This window comes from Sinohyriopsis cumingii, chromosome 14, assembly GCF_028554795.1.
Source record: "Sinohyriopsis cumingii isolate HCF-2022 chromosome 14, ASM2855479v2, whole genome shotgun sequence".
Classification (NCBI taxonomy): domain Eukaryota; kingdom Metazoa; phylum Mollusca; class Bivalvia; order Unionida; family Unionidae; genus Sinohyriopsis; species Sinohyriopsis cumingii.
In genome coordinates this window covers 21,685,159-21,708,274 of record NC_142974.1, presented here as the reverse complement: position 1 = coordinate 21,708,274, position 23,116 = coordinate 21,685,159, and the positions used below count along the sequence as shown (strand labels likewise).

Below are 23,116 nucleotides of genomic sequence, written 5' to 3'. Positions count from 1 at the left end.
GCAAACTAGGAAACCAACTAGTTATTCATTTTAAATCAAATTAGACTCAGGCATAAGTCTTGAAATGCTCCTGCTGACAGAACTTGTTTACTGGACACCTCATCAATAATGAGTCAAATTTTTCAGGGTGAGGGGTCATAAACCATACAAATTCAGGAGTAAAATCCTGGACACCACATGAGTGTCTCCTTCAAAACTAAAGCTTTATTTAGACTTAAAAGCATGTACATCTCACTCTAATGAGATGCCCATTGCGAATGGTGGAACCATGTGTAATCCCTGAAAGAGGAGTTGATAATCCTCCTTTATCATGGCATAGACTTGGCGATGTCACAAATCCTCTGAAAACAGAACCAGTCTGGCACCTACTGGGATTGAATGAATTGGGGGACATGGCAAAAAAGGTTGCGACTTCATATCATCAAATGCCTCCCTCCTTCAGAAAAGTGATTGATCATTAGAGGACAACTATCATTTCTGACTACCCGATTGGTAGTAGGGAGTATTACAATGGTTGTGATGGTTCTGTTGTGATCCCTGCTGAATATGCTTAAGAGAGGGGCTAATCCACCTTTCAGGATTGAAAAGCTTCTTCATCAGTTTAACAACCCACTAAGCGACTGTATGAATTAGCCCTCAGAATACCATATCCACATCAGACAGACCTTCCATCAAAAGGATTTTTATGTGCACTTGCACAGTTTTGATGTTTCAAAATGAGGGAGACACTTAACAGAGAATGTCATGTTAAATGCGCATATCTCGAGGTCTTGGTAATGGCCTCTATCAATATCTGTAAAGTTGTGAGATACATTGGTTCCTCCTCCCCAAAAAGCTATGAAAAAAGCCACACTAATCAGGTGGGTATAATAATATGTACACAAGCCATGGACCATAATACACCGAGGACCTTAAACATAGGCATGGGCCTGAAACAGTGTACCATGATATCCGGACATGGGAAGCATCTTAGTTCACGGTACATGTATGTGGATTAAAAGACAAAATTTTTCAATTGCAGTACAATTCATGCTCATACCACTATAATATTCCATTCCTAACTAATAACACATGATAATCCTAAGTTTAGCACTGACACCCCAAATTGTTTTATCTTGGACTCCAATTATATCAGGCTGGGAGTCCTCTACTTAAAGTTTTGAAATTCTTTTACATATTCCACCTATTGATCTGCCAAAGATGCCAAACATTTTAAAATTAGCAATAACACATTCTACACTGTCTATATTTATTCCAGTGTGGGATTCATTTACTCAAATGTTATAAATATAGTAAGAAATCTATTAACCAAGAATTGAAATCACTATAGACGCGTTTCATAATGCATGTACGATTCATACCTAGTTCCATGTTCTCTCTTAATCCATGACCAGATGCAGTTCTTAATCCTTGAAAGATGCTTCCCTTTATTAGTTTGATTTCCTCATTAAGTTTTTTCAATTCTTTGCTTTTCTTTCTGTGATCAGTGACAGCTTTTCTCTTCAGGTAGTAAACAGATTTCTGGATCATAGAATACCGTCTTTTCACATTTTTCAGGCTTGATGTTATATTTACCACAGTCCTGGACAATCTGGTGACATTGTCTTTGTTTTTTCTCTCAGAATTGTCAAAGTGGACCTTGAGATCTTTTAATTCTTCTTTCAAAGAGTCCACTGTTTTTTCAGTTGCTATCTTATGAATGCCTAGCTCTTGTCTACAGTCATGTACGCACTCACTCAAAGCCTTCATCTCAAAGTCAATATTGAAGAAGACATCCAAAGAATCACTATTTATCTGAAAATGAGTTTGTATCATGTGAGACAGGGAACAAACAATCCAAGTCATATTTTAAACAAAAACAACTGGGAAAAAAAAGAAACAAAACAAAGGACTTAAATTGCTCCTTTGAAGAAAATTTTATCAAAGAAAAGATATTATATATTCGGATGCCTGGAAGTGAACAAGCAGCTATGTCTACATTCATCACCCCATATTACAATGTCTCATCTCAAATTACACTATTAGCAAAGCCTCAATTATTTCTTCAAAATAAACTATGCATCCTTTCACTGAATAAGAAAACAAAACTCTTTTTAGATGCACAAAGATTGTGGCATTACGCGACCTAAGAACCATGGTTGATGAATGTGGAGAATGGAGTTCAATAAACCTTGGTGCCTGAGGATAAAAGCATCCAAACTGATTGTTCCTCATACATTGGTAGAATTTAAGGACATAAAACTCCCAAATTCAAAGAGCAGTTTGTAAGCAGAAAATGCAAGTTTTGTGGAAAAGGTGAAAATCTATGGAAATTAAACTAAAGGCAACTTTTCAAGTACTGCTCAATAAATCTAACCAAAGACTAACAGTGGCATAGTCATGGTACATCCAGAGCATTCATCCTATGACCATCCGTATAAAGTTTGGTGGCAGCACTATGGCATAAAATGCCGGAATGAAAGTACTGGCAAAATATAAAACTAATTTTGAACATACTATTTTTCGGAGAGTACCAATTTCCATTGATGCTGTGGCTGAATATGAAACATAATTTGACAGACCCAATGATCATTGCTCCTTCTGTAAATACAACAGAAGCCTCTGTAATCATTGATGAACATTCATCAAAGTAAAAATGAAATAGTCATCTTTGGTAAAACCATGAAATTCACAAACAAGAAAATTAATGAACACATATTGTATTGTAAAAGCTACCAACTTTTTGTACAAGACACGCTTTTATGCAACCAGGTTTGACCTTGATAGGTAAAAAGGTACTGAAATTAAAGAACAAATTAATGTTAGGAAAGCAGTCTTAAATCCAAGAAAATATCAGGGATTTAGTTTTAATACATAAAATATGTTCATCCCAAGTTGCAATTGCAGCATACATTTTATGTCAATAGGTATAAAAGTATATTAGTTACATTCTTAACTGGGTGGACATAAGTGTATGCAATTATTTAAAACAAAATCATGCAAATAGGTCACATCAAAACAGTTTTGGTGCATAAGATATATCAGTGTCAGGAAAAGAAGCTCCAGAAGTACAATTTATTTAGCAGTAAGTGAACATGCTATGAAAATACAGCTGAACAAATTTGTTTTTAAATAAATATTTCAAGAGGCCTTTGCCTCCTGTTTTCATTTTTCTTAGGGTCATTTTATCAGTGCCACTCCATGGACTGGTCTCAAACCTTTACAGGTGCTTGAAATCAGTTTTCTGGTTAGGTGTTATTTCCCAGCCAGCTTAAAACTTATTTGTTGACCTGCCAAAAGCTATTTGCACAGTCAACTGTGCCATTTCCACCACCCCCCTCCAATAAGGCTGGCTCAAACTGGGAGATTTAAATCCAAGACAGAGATCACTCATAATAATTTATTGGTTTGCCTGGAGATGCAGCATATGGTTATATTTAACAAAACCTATGCATAAGGAATAACACTTCGCTCAAACATGGATATTAGTATTAAAATCAAACTGCACGTGGGTGAAAATAGGAAAACATTTAGCACTGGCAACAATTATCAACTCTGCCTGTGCTTTGAGGGCAATGCCGTGGCAAGAGATCTAATATGGATATAAACCAATGCAAGTAGGCATTTTAACTAGGTACCTTGCCAACAATAGGCAACTCAGCAATTCAATTAAAGGACTGGATGATTGAGGATAAACCAAACAATAATTATGACTTTGATTTTTGTCATAAGCCTTATAATTAGAGGATGGCAATGTTTGGTGACAAGCCTCAATAATGCCTACCATAACTCAATTAAAGAGCTGCTAACTGATGACCAGCTATGAAGGCCGAGTCTCTTACCTAATAGCCTATTCTGGGTCTCAGGTACGGGGTTAAGCCTTCAGATTTCACTACCTGGGGATATGGCCACAAGTCTGCTCAGTACTGATTAAAATGAACTTAAGTCGAAACTTAGCTGGTATACTCAATATGGTCATGGAGCTTGTAGGCTGCATAATTATATGAAACTGGTACTCATGCAGGTCAGTAAGAACATTTGCACATTTCTTCAAATGCTTTTTGTTTTGTTGCCACTCAGTGAGCTACATGTTAGCAATATTACCAAGCTTTTGCAGTGGACCTCTCATCTCAATGGTTGCAGCAAAGGTAGAATCATGCAGTGCAATCAACACTTCGAGTTTGCTAGCTTGCTGACAATAAAATGTCTGCAAAATGTTTTGTCATACATATTTATATGGCATTTAATCAAAGGATGTGGCTAAACGGACTTAAAACCCACTACATCAGTATTATCTGTAGTGTCCAAGCCTAACAAGAACAGTAACTCAATGATGTTAAACCTATCAGCCATCCAGATTGTATATACCAGATCAATTCTCCTGACACATATAGGTACATCACCATGGTACCTGACGACCAGCATTGCTTTTTTTTACCAACTGATTACATCGCACATATTGCAGATATTGCTGATTGCGTTGCCCCATCATTTATTACTGCCACAGTGGCAGACAGCTGTTACATCCACTCAGTGCTAAGCTTGGCATTATCAGTCTCGAATAGCATCGTATCTTTAGAATGCTGATAAACGACAGCCGCTCATCACGCTTGAAATAAATAAAATTGAACCTCTCCACAAAACCACATGCATAGTGGATGCTGTCATACCCGCATCTACATGCACAAGATGCTTGACAAACAGCTGAGACAGAACACCCAAAAATTCTTGGCTGGGGTCAACTGGAAGCAGTCTGGGACACTTCAGTTGACCCGTTTAATATCACGCAAACTTATGTGGAAGATACCAACGATCAGCCTGGTGAACCTCATGATGGGCTGAAACATGAAAATGTGGCACATGCCTAGAAGTATTTTACCACTGCCTTCAACAAACAATGAAGAGACATTGGCAGCAGAGGTTTTGGCAGGGTGAACCAGGCTGTTGAAAAGAGGTTGGGATGTCTCTCCACAGTTACTATTGATCCAGCTTTCTGCTCAAAGAATTGCCGAGTTACCATTGGAAGGCAAGATCACGTCTTTGTAAAAATGGTCAGTTGAGTGGCATCAGCATCCAACGTGGGCAAATATAGAGCGCCAGGAAGGTGTTGGAACCTTATAGCTAGAAGTGTCTACCAAGAGTCGTAATGTAAAGGTTGGGGACAGACCACCCTTTGCATTTGTCTAGTAAAATCTTGGCCTTTCCTCAACCTTAAAGACAGCTCATTGATTATAATCAAGTGAAAAGCAACAAGAAATCTGGTCTAACATTTGCCCAAGGATCACAGCTTTGCTGAACTGGAACAGTTTTGGGGGTCACCAGAACCTGAAGGTGACAAAGCCTTTTGCTTTAAAGGTTTTAGAGTTTTCACTAGAAGGTGAGATCAAATCCACAAGGAAATGCCCATTTGAGTTGCATCAGCCTTAAAATGGGGTGGTTAAATTGGCCTGGAAGGTGTAAGAACCTTATATCTAGAAGCACCTACCAAGTGTCGGAATGTAGCGGTGGGGATAGATCACCCCTTCCTTTATCTTGCTAAGCCTTGGCCATTGCTAAGCCTTTGAGAGTACTTGTCGAATGTTACAGCATGAGAAATATTTGATCTTACCTTTGCCCCCCCCCCCCATAGTTTCTCTGAACAGAAAAGAATGTTTGGGGATATCAAATCCTGCAAGTTTTTGGATATAGATCACTAAGCAACTTCATTCACCACCTTATCTAAAGACCAGCTCTCCATTCTCCTCCGCCTCCTCTCACTGATCAGTCAGAGGAGGCAGAGGATGTAACGTGAGGTGGCACCACATCGGCTTGTTGTGACATACTTGTGCACATCAATTAGGACAGTAGAAACATTTCCATCCAGCTCTCTCCTGGGAGGCAGATCATGACCCAAAGTGTCTCTGTTGCACATCAGACTGGAGGGTAAAGGTTGGTAGGAGAACTTCAACTCCACCCACAAAACAAATAATATTGTTCTTAGCCACATATAGAACAAAAGAATGAGAGCAAACACAGAGCACTTAGAGGAAAAAGGTTTGTGCCCCTCCCTCTTTTTTGAATAAAGTTCATAAGACAATATAGGTCCGAACCAGCAGTAATAACCTGTCATCTATATTGACAAAGAACAAAAGAAAATGACTGCATAGAGAAAAGTTTCCTCATGAAGTCAAATTGAATTGATGATATATCTCATTTAGTGATATTGAATTATAGATAAATCAATGGAACATATGTAATCATTGCAACCAGTTGATGATAACAAATTTTTTCCAGTTCTACTGCTCTCATTGAATGATCACAAAGCTACCAAGCATGACTTGTCCCTATCAGTCTGCCAAAGGATCAATCAAGAGTATCTTTATTCATTGCTGAGCCTTTGGTCCTAAAATCTTGGTCCCTCACTATCAGTAAACAACTAGCATCAACCGAGCTAAAGTCAACATCAACTCCAGCAAACAGGTTGCATGAAGCCCCATATAGTTATATGATTCCTTGACATGTCACATCACCACAACAGAATATTGCTGAGGAAAGTAGATGCCTTCCTGACAAAACTTGTTTTGTTGTGATAATACAATGACAGTTTACTCTGCAAGTATGCAGAAAGTGGTAAAAATCCATGACCACAGAGCTTGAGGTAATCAGCTTTATCATTATGGGCACTTTGCTCATGTTGAATTAGGTAAAACTGTACTCAAAAATAAACCACACTGTATGCAGTAGCAAAACCCAAGTATATTTTTGTTGATATAAAGTGCATTGACATAAAATACATACAATTTCGTGACAATATCTTCCCCTTTTAAAATGACTGGAAACACTTTTAGAAAGTCAAGGAATGTAAACAAATATAGTATATACTGAAACTTATTATTTACATTATCTGGTAAAAAGATCTGCGAGTCACACTCTCGAGTGCCATCTTTTTTTGCACCTAGAATCATCTAGATCCAGAAACAATATGGCTGTAAAGTCAAGGTCCAATGCTTCAATCTTGCCTTGGATGCTTTTGCTTTATTAAACTACATGAGAGGATGGTGGTTAGAAAATGTATGTGAAATTCTCCTATTCCCCACCTCAGTACTAAACACTCTTTTTTGCCCACGAAGCAGTTTTATTCCAGAAGCAACAATTTCCTACTGGCATTAGCAGTGGGCAACTTTATCATCTCTTTCTCCTGCAGCACACATCAATTCTCAGTACAAGCAATTTATATTTTATATCCCACCACTACTACCACAACTGTAACATGATGAAGCTGTTTTGGGACTGGATTTAGTTTAAGACACTAAAATGCAATTAAATTTGTGAATGAGATTGTGAAGTGTCGAATTTTGAATTGTATTGAACATTAAAGTTGTATCGCATTTAAGCCAGAAAAGTCTTTGTGAAGGGTCACTTCCACCTTTCTTCTTTTCTCCCCCTGTGTCAGTGTTAAAACTTGAAAGGCTAAATTTTATGACTGAGTGAGATTTGACAATGGGCATTGCTATACTGTTCTGAGAATGTAAACATTTGAGCTACCAACCATAAGCCCTTGATAGGAACCCATGTCAAATTATCATTTTCAAAGGGAAATTGATATGCCTTACTTCACAAATTTTATGCGGTCTGAAAATCTGATGAAAGAAATGATTGTCTTGGAAAAAATTTAGGAACCACTGCCTACGATTTGCCAGAATAAATTAAGGTGTACACTTTATTAGTAATGTGAATTTAAAGTGATGACCTTAGTCGAAATTCTTTAGTCTTAAAATTCCTGAGAGGAAAAGTTTGACTTCGGAAGAAGCCTAAAGATAATAGTGCTTTCATCATTAAACAAGAAAGGGACAAGGTGGCTGTCTTGTGAGAAAAGACAGGGTTTAGAGCTAGGATGCACAGGTTCTGAAAGAGAACAGCATTAAGGTAGGCAATTTTAATTTCACATAATATTCTATATTTTTTATTGTTTGTTTTATGCAAATGTGTTTGATATGACTATGTTCTATATTATGTATAGTTTATTGAATTTCATGGAAAAGTGTTGATGCTAGAGTTGTTATACAATTTGTTTTAATCATTTTCATGGAAATGTGTTGATGCTAGAGTTTTTACGCAATTTACCTTGTAATTTTACAGCATTAGTTCATTGGTATAATTAACTGCATGCGATCCAAATTTTCATATGTGTAGGATTTCATAGGGTTATATGAAATAATTTCCTTTGTCTGTTAGGATGATACTGTTTATCATCAGTTAATTATAATTACCTATTTATAGTTTTGATTTTGTAATGTTTAAATAATCTTATAGGTTAGAGATTGCTGTGAGTAAGAATTTGAAAATTGTATGCAATAGTAATTGAACATGTAGTAGCATAGGTAAAGTAATATGGTAATGTTCGATAGACCAATCACATGGTAATTTAAGACCTGTCACTGTGAAGTGAGGGTATTGTACTACCCTATTAAGTCAGAATTTATGCAGTGTTCGGATAGTTCTTTACGCTTCTGAGTAACGTAAGTGAGGGAATTTATGTACTGTAGAAAGTGGTACATACATATATTATGGGATAATTTTGTCCTTTAAGGAACAACTTTCTGAGAGAGAGAGATGGGACATTACAAAGACAGAAATCTGGGAAAAAAGAAAAAAAAGGATGAGATAAAACAAAATGACTGGGAAGTCCAGGAAGGGATGAAGCATAGAGAAGAGGAAGTCAATGAAATAGGAAGATGCTGATACATGGACAAGGAGGAAGGTGATGTAAATCAGTCATGGACATTGCGCTTTTTTCAGCATTCATTATTATGATTAAAATAAATCCAAACTGGACACTGCTTTTAAATTCTGTTGACATAATTTAGATTGAACTGGAACTGCTATTATCAATTTGTTTTGATTAAATTTTTTATTTTTCTTGTCTAAGGGGCTAGCATTGCTTTATTTCTTCCCAATATTCTTGCTTGGTTCTCTGTTGAAATTCTATTCTTTTTCACTCCCATTGGGCTAAAAAATCACCGGAGGTCATCTTCTAGATAACGCCAGCCAAATCCAATTAACCACCCCTCTTGCTAAGAGGGTGATGTTACAAAGATGTAAATTTATAATATATTTGAATGATAAATGCATCTGACATCATTCTATTGCACATAAACTTCAACAATATGGGCAGGACATTTTCCTCCTGTTAAAGTACCAGTGATGTAATAGCAAGAGGTATGGTATCACTGATATTAAAACAGTTATGTCCAAATTTATAAAAAGAAAAATCTTACCTAAAAAGTATGCATCAAATAGCATTGAAATCTAATCATGATAGTATAGTGTGTAGCGCATATCACATTTTACTATATTTAGAAACAATTGCCATGGAAGTTTACTATAGATAGAAACATGCCTATGGAATTTTATTGTAGATAAAAACATGCCTATACAATTCTTCTAAACAAGTCTATGGAATTTTAATACAGATACTTATTCTCAAAAAGTCTGCACTAAATACATCAAGAAACTTAAAAAAGAATTATAATTCTTTAATATACCAGAAACCAAAGAAATACTGTGACAATCTAATTAATTCATCTTTATACCAGCATAAACAAAAACATGTCTAAAAGACAAATTTTGTGTTGCTTATGTTAGATGGTTCTTGCATAACTGTGCTAACAAGCTTCCAAAAAGAGACACACTATTATATCAAATTAGGAAAACAAAAGTATCACTGTCCATTCTGGGAGATGAAAAAAAAACAATCACACACTATCATTCTCTTTGTGAGTACAATTATATCTATATTTGTATCAAATAATTGTGGAAGGAGTTTCTGGGATAAACTGATGTGACCAAAACATGGTCACATTTCCAATTTTTCTCATCTTTTACAACTTTATGGACCTTAAGAACAGCAATAAGAAACCTCTATTAAACAAACATATTGGCTAAATCTCACAATAATTTTGCTGGATCTTACTGTCTGCAATGGGGACCCCGAGTGGCTGAGTGGTCTAAAGCGTTCACCGTTCCGGATCACTGCCATCTCACCTCTGTCTGCGTGGGTTTGAGTCCAAGGTTCGGCTAGCATGGGTATGTGGGAAAGCCTGCCAGTAGCTTCTCGTGGGTCGGTGGTTCTTCCCTGGGTTTTCCAGGGTTCTTCCTCCACCAGTTATACTGGCCGCCATGTATAGCCTATCTTGTGCTGAGAAATGGCATTAAACAATAGAACAACAACAACAACAACAACTGTCTGCAATCTTCACACAACCTGTATATGGAACAACAAATATAAAGGCTCACTATCTCAAGTAACAACGTTTTTTATTGTATATGGCCCCCGAAAAAAACACCCCTACACACACCTTGGTACTTACTTCCAACCTAAACACATTGACACGGGGATCAGGATTTTAAAAGTGTCTTCCTTTTAAGGCTGCATGTATACCCCAGTGGCAACTTAACCGCACATATTGTGCATGTTTACCATATTTACTGTATATACTGGCACATGATAAAATAATTAAATTTTCCTGTCCCAGAACTTATGGTGATTTTTTTCCCACCTAGGTCTAATGTCCCAAGACTTAAGAAACGAAGTCAAATGTGTTGAATTTGTACCCCATGCCACCTCACCCCAACACTGCACATTGCAATATAATAGATCAACAAAATGTTTATTTGATAATATAATATAAGAAACTAACCATGTACTGTTATCATTTATTCCTGTAATATTTTTCATCATGAGCATTAAAGAATAAAATATAACCACAAACACCATATATGTAGCATACGCATATATATGGTAGTGTGTTTTGCTTATGTCAGATAATACATGATACATTGTTCATTGATGTGAACACAGAGAAACAAATCATGTTTGGTTGTACTCAAACTAAGGTCTGAATATGTTATCTAACTGAAAACTGGATCCAACAAAATCGCAAACGAGAGGGAAATAATCAACTGATTGCTGATTGTTAAAGGCTTCTGTGATTTAAGAATGACACAGTGTTAGGTGCAAAATAACCATGATTGAATTATACCTAGGTCAACTATATCACAGTATCTCGCAAATAAAAATCATTATTTGAAAATATATTCACTTGAGTGCAAATGACAATCTTTTCAGTAGCATGTGTTACAAAAGTATTATTAAAGAAAGTTACTGAAATATATACTATTTACCAACATACATCAAAGTCAAGCAAATACAATCCTGGGTGGTGAATAAACACCTGGCTGTGAGCAGTAAACTCATTGCTTAAACCTACCAACAGTATATCAAAGACAAAGGTTATTTTTATTACAAAGTAAGCCAACCTCGGAAGAAGACTTTGGATATTTTTAAGCCAATGTATTTTTTAAAGGATATCAGTACAAAGGTTATTTTATTACAAAGCAAGCTGATCTCAGAAGCCGACTTTGGATTCTTTTAAGTGTGCCATTTTGTTCTGTTGCATTTATTAATACACAAAGTCGGCTGAGAAACAGAAGCTAAGTTTGGTTCTTTTTCACAAATATTCATGAGAATTTCGAAACTAATTTTAAACAATGTAATATTTTTAAAAGTGAAACAATATAGTTCTTCAGTCACAGACACTCAGATGACCCAACATCTTCCTGAAGATTTCGAGAAAATAAAATCATTTGATGAATTCGTGAAGGCCAGAAGAGAAGATAATTTCGCCTGACAATATGATAATAAACATGGATGAAATTCTAGTGTACTCTGATCTCATTCCTGGACAGACTGACAATAAGTTGGGGATTAAATGTGAGAATATGCATGGCTGGTGCAGATTTTCTTTTTTAATTCTGACTTAATTCCTTGCAGTTTATTCCTTGCACTTTCCTCTTCAGGAGATGTGTTGCCTCCAAAAATAATTTTTCATAGCATGAGATAGCTAAAAAAATATTCATACACTGAAAGAATGGATCATAATTGTTTGCAGGAGAAGAGTTGTGTGGATGAGATGATGCTGTAGTGGATTAAAGAGTTTTATCTCAAGTATGCAGTTTTATGTTTTTTTAAAATAAAATATTAATTGGAGTACACATTCCGACAAGTAATATTCAAATTATTTAAAAGACATCCCACAACTTACAACTCGGAAAAACAATGTGTCCCAGGACATAAAGTACACAAAAAAATTACTTTAAAAATTAATGTATGGTGTCCTAACAAATACAGTGTACCAACATATATGATAAATACAGTACCTTTGGAAATGTGATGATGGGCAGATGGATGGAGGGATGAAGGCTATGATAATATTCTTTACTAATGCATGGGAATAAGAAGCAGCTGTGCACTCAGAATAGTGTTTTCTACCTAGTTTATCTCAGCTACAGCCTGTTTACTATGGGACATGGGACCGCTCTGGTGGCTTATTGGTTAGAACATCTGCCTTGGATGCAGGAGGTTGTGGGTTCGATCCCCAGTAGAGTCATAGCAAAGACTTAGAAAAATGTTACTAACAGCTGACTTGCTTAGCACTCAGCATTAAGAGGTTAGTGTTAGGACTGGTTGGCCTAGTGTCAGGATAATGTGACTGGGTCGGACATGATGATACATAACTGCAACATGATACCCCAGTGCTAGACATCACTATAAACTGCCACACTGCAGACATCATAGCGATATGACTGATTTTTTTTTAAAGCTAAGTTAAAAATCCAAATCTCACACACACACATTGGGACATGTAGTGAGAGTCAGACAGATGGACAATGATAGAGATGGACTAATGGAATATATCACAATATCCAAAAAAAAGGCATGAGAAAATAATTAGCATTTATTGCATACAGAACCATGTTCTGTACCTTGTTTATCTCAGCCACAGCCTGTTTACATTCCTCAAGTGATTTCAGATGAGAGGGGTCCTCTAACAAATTAATGATGTCCTGTATGAATCTTTTCCTGTCATTATCTGATAACCTCATGTCTCCAGAATGCATCACTCTGTTCCTGATGGTGGACACCTGAAAGTTTATTAAAGCAAAAATTAAAAAAATAAATGGTATAAAGTGCAATTATTTATTTATTATATTACAAACTTATTACACGATCTTCTGTTCTAGAATCTTTTTTTATCTTGTAGCATTGTATTACACAATCCTCTGAAGACAATTAGTCCCCAAGTTTATACTGATTGCCATAAAACTTAGTAAACATTTTGGCCACAACCCGAAATCCACATACCAACCAAGCACTTCACTCCTTCTGCAATGTAGCTTAATGCAGTATTGATGTTGTAGATTTAATGTCATTTTTCAGCACATAAGAAGCTATGCATAAATGGCCAGTATAACTGCTGTAGATCAGTAAATAAGAGGCTATTCAAGGTGGCCAGTATAACGGTTGTAGATCAGTACATAAGAAGCTATTCAAGGTGGCCAGTATAACTGTTGTAGATCAGTACATAAGAAGCTATTCAAGGTAGCCAGTATAACTGGTGGAGGAAGAACCCAGGAAAACCATGGTAAGAACCACTGACCCATGAGATGCCACTGGCAAACTTTCTCACATATCAACATTGGTCAAGTCTGACACTTGAACACATGCAGAGAGAGGTGAGATGGCAGTGACAGGTAAAGGCAAAAGCTTTAGATCATTTGGCACCCCATGTGAATATATATATATATATATATATATATATATATATATATATATATATATATATATATATATATATATATGTGTGTGTGTGTTAATGAAACACATTTCTCATTACTGTTAAGCTCACTACATGGTAATGTCATCAGAAGTATATATGCATTATTGACAAATCATTAATGTAATCACACAATTTTTTAGTAGAATTATGCACTGTATTTAGCAAAATATTTATCTCCTTCATGGTATGGAGAAGAGGTAGAGGTCTATTTATGTGAGCAACTTGTTCACTATGTCTCTAGTGTAATGGCTTTGGTTTTAACATTTTATTTTGGTTGCAATGTTCGTTACAATGAGACCTCAGCATTGTATTCATTAACAGGATAAACAGTATGAAAAATTATTGCAAAGCATACCCATAGATAATCATTGTTCTAACATTTCAGCTATTAAGTGACCAAATTATGATATGAAATTAACTAATAGTTATTTAACTAGCTAATTAATAATAATAATAATAATAATAATAATAATAATTATAATAATAATAATAATGATAATAATACTAATAATAGGCTAAAATTAAGTTAATGGCATATATGTTCATATCCCTGTTTCCAAGCTATGCTGTTAGGGTTGTTGCCTGATCCAGGAACCAATGCTGCAACAGCAGTGCAAACATAAGTAAATAATTGTATATTCATGTCCAGAAAGTGAATACATACCTGTATGTTGAAAATCTTAATGGTTTCCAACATATGACCCAGGGGCATGCTCCCTGCCCCAACAGGCTTAGTCCATGGTATGTTATCTATGCATCTATTTCCAAATATCCAATGAATGTCTACATGGTTATATGATGTTGATTTTAAGTTTCCAAGTTATGAACCAGAAGCAAGTTCCCTTTCTGAGGGGATGAGAACATATACTTAATACAGATCCCGTTTCTTCTTGTCATGTTCATTAAAACTACGTATCATTATAGTGTCGGGATTCAAAAAAATGCCAAGGAATGACCCAGGGGCAGTACTGGTGCATTGCTAGTGGAAGATCTGAGAGTTGAATAAATTTTGCTTTACATGTGTTAGCCTTGCCTGTGATGATAAATTACACCAACACTGATCTCCGTGTAAATACTTAATAAATTATTTGAGAATTTTCAAAAATCCATCCCAAGTCACCAAGGGTAGTGTCATGTTTTTAAAATCTGTTGTGCACATCAAAATACATGTACCACTGCCAATGCTATCACACTGTAAACAATGTGTAAGGATATACATTATTGTAAAGGATGGACAAATGGACATAAGTTCAGAAGGACTGGATGACATGATCCCTACCTTTTTCCCCAAAATGTAAGGTCATTATAATTAATACATTATTTATGCAAAATAATAAACTACTTGTCTGTGGGAAAAGAATTTGCCCAGATTTAAGGAGCTACTTGCACTGAGAGAGTAATTGCATCGAAAGGTCTTAAAATAATACCATCTGCAACTGTTATTACATTATTCATTTGTCCCCGGTGAAATGATAGATCTGGTTTAATTGGTATTAGGCAAGCTATTCTGTCATATGGTTCATCATATTACACATATCTGAATGTCCATCCTTTTATCGCTTACACATACATATACAAACAAGTTAGGCATGTTTTCTCTTCATCCATTTTCACCAATGAAATAAACCAGAAATAAAATAAAATTACTCTGCCTGCATCTACAGGAGCTTTTAATAATATCCAGGAGCCACATTAAACATTATCATGCAAAAAACTAAATTCCGATGAAAGTGATCATCACATCAGTATCTTGGCTTCTGTTCTAACAAAATGTTTCATCTTCACATTTTCATAACTTAACTTTCAATTAAGACCATATAGCCAGCATTTGCTGAAATGCCTTTATGTCACAAACATACATATTGTAATACTGGTATAAACCACATAAAATATATAAAGAACATTCTTTTCTATGACAAAAAAGTAGAGGTACTATTAAATAAGCCAGGGACGGAAAAGACAAATGCCCAGGAGAACTAATAATTAAGGCAGCATTCAGCAGACATTGAGCTATTGTTATTGGCATGAGATCAGATTACTCTGCTAACTTACAGATATAAGTTTCTCATTATCTGATTAAGTAATCAAAGTCAGTAATAACACACCTTAGGATGAATCCTTAAAGATACAACACTTGCACATGTTTGTGTTCTTTTATTAGCAGTTTCTTTTGTTTTATTTTGATAAACAGAATGATTATGGACTACTACTAAATTTAAATTCTCTTCAATAAATATAAGGGTTTAAGAAGATCCTGGAGTGGGTCTTCATGTTGACATTTATAAATCATATTTTCATTGCCTTTTTAGTCAAAATGTGGGATTTTTTTGTACACTTTATGAATATCGCTTTTCTTAATTAAAATATGATCGTTCTTTCTTGATACAATTTGGATATTTGACACAAACTAGCATGTGATCCAATGCTTACAGAAATGCCATATCATTGTGCAGATTTACCCGATGTGCAGAACTGGATGACATGTTGGTATATTTTGATGTAGGCATGTGACACTTACCTTTTATCGGCTGAATTTAGCTAAAGAAACATAAAATGTTGTGGTTTTTTTTTTTGTTCTGGTTTATTTTTTTTTATTTTTGTATTATTGTAGAGGTTTAAAAAAATTCATTAATTTAATAAGTGAATAATTTTTAAACTTAACATTCTATTTAGCAAAGAAACAAATTCTTTCTAGTAATCATTTGTCACAATAATTTACAGGTGATACAACAGAACATGTAGGACTTTTCTTGTTTAGAAGAAATGAAAATCAAAGACATAATGTAATAATCGGGAGTTCTCTGCAAAAATCAGAAGATATTATGAAATCGGGAGGTAGGCTGGAGCGACCACAAAAATGTGGATTTTTTTTCCCTCCTGGCATAAATGATGACAGGCATGATGTAAGGTTGATTACATCAAAGCAAACTTACAACTCGTCTTTTACGGTATTAGCATCATTTTTGAAGCATTATTTCTGAAACTTCATGATTGTATTTTGGAGATATCATTAAAGTTTAGCACAATGGTGCCCATGATTCGACTCAAAGGGATGTGCTTAATTCAGTATGTAATCAAACCTACAATGTACATCGATGGCACCATTATGTAAATACGTTCAGCAGCCCAATTGCGAGTGTCGAATCGAACCGTATTGTTTTACATTGTATTGCCATACTGGGATCGGATTTTAATGAATTAGGTATTTAAAATTTCAAAGCAAAGTAAAAATATAATTTCCGATGCACTGATATAAAATGTCCAATGCAATAATGAATAAAGAAACAATCAAGCCAAAAGGAAGAGGTAGTGTCACTGCAACTCTCAATTGCTAAATTCTTATAATCATTTGATCAGATTATACACAGATCTAAATTAGGCAGAAACAATAAGAAAACCCAAAAAATAAATAAATTACTTTACAAACAAGTTTATACCATTTCTTTTTAATAATGATGCACGCCAACTTTGAGATAAGCTAACATGTATTTTTTTTACATATAAGTTTGCCTAAATAAATGCATTTAGAACTTGCCTCATGCATCTTGTGATGTCTCGAAGTTGTGGTTCAGCTTATACATGGGTCATGCACATTTTAGTTTTTATACCTGTTCAGTTTGGGGGTCGGCTTATACGTGAACATGCTTATACATGAGTATGTATGGTGTGTATATATATATATATATATATATATATATATATATATATATATATATATGACGAATTATGTTGAGTACATTTTATTATGCCAATAATAAGTGGAAGTAACCAAAATAGTTTACTGAGCAAACTGAAAACTCTGCTGTGCAATCAGAAAAGCTGGTTCTTACAATCTGCTTCAGAAACAGTTATCATTGTCTAAAAGCCAGCACTCCGATTTTACCAGGTGAATATCAAGGTATCAAGTGACAGCCACCCAAAGCAGCTAGGGGTTGCACATCACATGAAAATCACACCGTCTACTCAGCTGAATCCGATTAAATATTCACATGTATCGTACACAGCTAACATGTTGGGGGTAGCCTATCACAATATGCAATATATAGCTATTAATATGGAACAGGTAGCACATGACAAACATAATTAATCTGATATCCAAACTTTCTGATCAGAAAGGGGTTTATGTGTAAGGTAACATGTGTAAGAGTTAAACATCAATACATAGTCTATGTTTAAGTAATACATCAGATATAGGATGCAGAGGTCATCGTTGTTTGTAAGGATGTAGTGCTAACCCAATGAATGAATAAAGGTTGTTGATGGTTGTTATGCATGACTTCTGAATGCAGACGACTCAGTATAAAAATGTATGGATTATCACAAATACCTATGCAACATGTTTCTTTAAAGAGCTTTACACATTCAGTTATGGAGATGGCAGTGAATAGAAACACATAACATGAAGTCTAATGGTTGTTAGATAATGAAGCAATTTAATCAATAATGGAAAAAGATTGCCAGGCAAAAATAATCATACCATGTGTATCAGATGGAGGCCTCCTTGGGACAATTTATTATGGAAATATTTACAGTTGGCCATGAGTGTCAGCAAAGCCTGGGAATCACTTTGTACTGGGCCAGTGTTGGTAGCCAGCTGACCACGAGGCATATAAAGCTTTGCGCATTCCCAGGAAGCATATGGCCAGGCAGTCACATCACAATTTTCACAGCAGAGTTTATTTGATGTGGGATTAGTATGGAAAACCAGCAGTTCTGTCAACCAGTTGTCACAGAGACTGAGTGGGCAACGAGATCGAAACTTCCAGGTGTATAAATGTCTATGTTGCTTTACGTCCTTGGAGTTACAGCTTGAACACCGAGTGGCTGGGACAGTTGATCCCCCATACAGTTTTTGAAGAAGGTGCTGGTGCATTGCATCCACCTCGTCCTGTATAAAGGAACAGAGACCAACCTTTAGATAGTACAAAGCCAGGCCAACCTTGAGCCAATTACAATACTCAGGGTCCTTGACCATAGTTTTAGCACCTGTGGGAGGCATCTCAACATCTGGGTAGTCAGCTGAGTCTAGAACTCTTCTTAGCAATCATCAGTATCTGGAAAGAACATCAGAAAGCATAAGACTCACAATTTTGTTATGCCCAAAAGCTTTGAATTAGCTAGAAAAGCCTTAAAAACTTTACCATTTAGATTAACCTTGGTTATATGAAAAAATGTAGATTAACACATGGATGAGCATGCACACAGACACCAAAGTAAATGCAATGTTAAGCTTACATCAAGGTGGGCTTGAAAAAATACCAAAGTTGGTGTTTTTGTACTGCAACAAATGCCCAACTTGCACATTTACTACATTTCATGCAAATTAGCATGTATGTTGATTACACCAACAAGCAATGTGTTTATTCCTATAAATATTAGAATAAAAGCAACAGTCACCTATTTTACATCATAAATGTCACAAATAAAAGATTCAGCTAGAACAAAAATCTGTTTTCATTATTTTCCTCATCACCTTTTGAAGAAAATACATACAAGGCAGTATGACACCCTGTTTTGATGTTGGCATCATTAATGCATGAATGCATGTCAAAGCTTTAGACCTAATATAACATTAAAAGGAGATTTAAAGCACAGATATACGGCAAGATGCAGGCCAAATATTTACAAATTCAAAATGGTCTTGTGATTTAATCCAATCATAATATCACTGATGCTTTTTAAAAAGCACATGAGCAACAATACATAGTTTTAATAACCATAAGCGTTACATAAGCAACATCATTAACTTAGTTTTCTAGTTTTTGATTGCACTGGTTTGGTACTATATGGCACAGACACATGTAGGCTAGTTAGTGTCATCATGGCAACTGGAATAAAATGCTTTGCCCAAGGACACACCAGCATACACAAACTGGTCCTATGGTAGGATTAGAACCTGCACCCATACCATCAGGAATAGTTAGCATGCCTTACTCATGTTATTTATGAGCTACTTATTGCCTAAAGGATTGTTATTGTCAGCCTGTGACCACTCAAAGTTGTGCCTAACCACTCAAACTGTCACCATATAAGAAAAGTGATAGGTCAAACGAACAGCACAAAATTACAAACTGATCGAGGCACCTGTCAGGTCCTAGGGTCCATGTTTAGCTTACAATACTCCTGATACAAGGATGGACATGACAGTGAAGACAAGTTGTCACGTCCTATATTTATCTGTTTACATGTAAGCATTACATGTTGTCTGCATGCTTTCAATATATTTAAAGAACAGTATAAATGATGCAGGAAGAACACAGGAAAATTCCGGAAAGAACCATCAACCCATGAGAAGCTACTGCAAACTTTCTCACAAACCCGCATTGGCCAAACCCGAGATTTGAACCCGCGCAAACTGAGATGAGATGGCAATGATCCATAACGATGAGTGCTTTAGACCACTCAGCCACACGGGGCCCCGCCTTTGAACAGTACTTTATTCATCCATGTCTCAATCAACCTATGACAAATTCCATTATGGACACCAAGCCAAAGCATTCAACCAAAGCAAATAAAACTTCACCACAATATCAGGGAGGTCTTTATACTGGCCTATATCCTCCATTCCGTGATGATGAAAGATGTTCAAAACTGTGGAATGCACCGACTTTCATCATCATAGAAGTTTACATCTTCTCCCCAGTATTAATATGATCCAGGCACAGTTTCAACAATCCAACATGGAACATCCGCATTTGTGAATTCATGGCAAGGTGAGGAAAAACAAACATTTTTTCTGGGAAATATCTATTTTTAAACTTGCTAGATTGTTCATCCATGATTTTTTTCTCAACTGTAGAGAGCAATTCAGAAGCAGGAGGCACCCTCATTTCCTTACTTTCTTCAGGGTCTTGAGGATCTGAGGGGTGGACATGAAGATGTATGCATCCAGTCTATTAAGGATCATATAAAATACATCACCCATACAGGACATATGGTCTGGGAATTGAGAGACAGGTAGGTAGCTTTGCCTTTCAGCTATCACTAAGAGACCCACAGATAATTAACCACAACAGGTTCCTAATTTGTCTGAATAGTGAGGGGTGAACTGACCTTTTGAAATTGATATAGCTCATAACATGCTACTGTAATAAACTGAGCAACCTGAACATGAATCTCACTGAGGACACCACCTGAGAAATCCCAGACCAGATGGCTAAGATTTTGTCCCTCTTAACCTCCTATAGTAATTTACCATGGTGGAGCTGTCAGTATGTTTTTTTTCTCTCCATACAGCACATGTGGTTGCAGCTTAAAACACTCTAAAAGAAACATAGCATTGAATTTTCAATAAAGGATAGCTGGGTATCTAACCTAGCCAACCTGGCATGCATGCAGAATCCAAGTGATTGATGTCTCAGTGGAGTACCCCCTGTAAAATCTGAGGTTCTTCCATAAACTGAAACAGGACCCAATGTATCCTGAAACCAGAATCATGTCATCCAATGAGCAAAGCTTGAGACACTTAACTGGGCCAAGAGAATCATTTATAATGGTCTCATCATCAGGTAGCCAAGGATTATGACATCTTCTGCCTCACAATGGAGACCTTAAATAAAAAGTACTTCCCTGACAGAGATGCAATTTTGTAAGAGAAGAGAATAAACCATCAATACAATTATTCAGGTGTATTTTGAACTCCATACCCAAGTGAGTAAATGCTGAGTTTAGATGATATCATATGTATACCTGACATGGAATCAAAGATGGAGCAGAAGTAAAACAAGAAATTTCATTTCTCAATTTGGAAACGTAACTCAGCTCATGCTTTCCATAGATGTACTTCAGGTAGTCAGTCATCCTGGATATGGACTTGGCTATTAAATGTTTGTGTACAATATGACTTCCCATAATGCTTATTTAGACTAAATGAAAGCAAACCCTGTATGTATGAAAGTCTTCTAAGCTGGAATAATGGACATAAGCGTCTTTAATGACTGTAAGATCTGTTTCCTGAATCACTTCACACACCAATTTTTGTGTCTTGATGTTCAACATGATGCTGAAATAAAAAGGCTGAATGAGCTCAGGTCTGTTATGGGGTAAAGTGTAGCACTGGACTTTGGCACCAAGAACAGGCCAAAGTAAAATCCTGATGAATTCATGACTTCATAAATCTACTTTGTGAGTTGGTTCACAGTCTACCTCCTGTTGTAGAATTTTAGCTCTGGATGGGTGTACTGTGATGTCTGTGATGACATAAACTCATGAGAAAGGGGAAAGGATGCAGAAAATGAACTGGAGGCTCTCAAAGAGGATTAGCAAGACCAAACACATGTCGTGGCAAATTCCTTCCCATTTTATGGCAAAGTTTTTCAGTCTTCCTCACTTCAGGATGTGCATGTAACTAAAAAGACATTGTGAACATGGTGTCATTTTCTGCAAAAATATCGACTCATGAGAAAATCAGATGGTATGGAAGTGATCCTTGTCTTGATTCTTCTGTTGACAGAGACCGTTGAAAAGAATGATTGTGACTCTATGATGGGTTGACATTATACTACTTCCCCATTTGCCATACCCTAGAAAATATCCTTTTTGTTTATCCAGTTTATCCTCTGAAATGATGGTTGATATTGTACCCTTTGTTCCTGTGCAATATTGGTCCCTTAAGTTGCAGTCTTGTGACGATCCTTTAAAATGGTGGATGGGGAATGAAAGGCAGCTCTCTTAAATACAAGCTGCAAATTACTATCCCTATTTTGGAATTAGCAAATGTTATACTGGTCTGTTTAGAATTATCTGCAAGATACTCCCAAGCATGAGCAGAGGGGCTATCAGTCAAAATGAATGTTGCTGATATTTTGGAAAGGATAATAAATCGACCATCAATCCTACTGCCATTACATTTCAAGCCAGCTATTATATGTCAAAGAGTAACTTCAGTACATAAAAATAGATACGAGTTTTGATATTCCCAGGCCTGCAACATGTCTGCTGATGACCATGATCTGTTTCAAAGACAGGAATGTACACATAAATAAATGTGTTACCAGATTCCGATGTGAGTCTTTGGTGTGAAAAAAAGATTTGTTGATGCATGGGTCTTGAATCAGTGACACAAAATGACAGGAAAATGTTTAAATATATAAAGTTCTAATATCAGCTTGCTTTTCTTGCCAACAAGTAAACTGATACATTACACACAATGACACAGAGGCCTTATGTGATGGATGTGCCAAAAATGGCAAAGTTGGCCATGAGGGATGATGAACTAAACTGGGGCTGGGGGTGTAAGCTGACTGGGCCACTTTGATTTCCAGCAATTCATTGAGTGAATAATCAGAAGTTGAGAATGGTACTGTACACTGTATTGTGATGTAACTGTATTGTTGACAATTGGTGCCAAGATATGTTGGAACCAGGTCTATTATGGTAGCTAACGGGTCTTTCATAGGTAAGTCACTAATGGTACAAAACTGTATGACGGCCATAGCCTTTGCCAAAATGTGATGAAGCTGTCTGGTACACATTGACTC

At 36.1% G+C, this 23,116-nt stretch overlaps 1 protein-coding gene across 6 annotated transcripts in view; it reads right to left on the bottom strand.

Moving 5' to 3' along the window:
• LOC149783405 (uncharacterized) overlaps positions 1-23,116 on the bottom strand; it is a 38,995-nt gene that overhangs the window by 7,577 nt on the left and 8,302 nt on the right. For all 6 annotated transcript variants that reach the window (XM_089931637.1, XM_089931636.1, XM_089931635.1 and 3 more), the window contains 3 exons: positions 18,115-18,691; positions 12,784-12,942; positions 1,362-1,794 (listed from right to left, as the gene is read on the bottom strand). In XM_089931637.1, coding sequence (XP_089787763.1) covers positions 1,362-1,794; positions 12,784-12,942; positions 18,115-18,636 — 1,114 coding nt within the window. In that variant the 5' untranslated portion in view covers positions 18,637-18,691. The remainder of the gene's footprint in view (positions 1-1,361; positions 1,795-12,783; positions 12,943-18,114; positions 18,692-23,116) is intronic.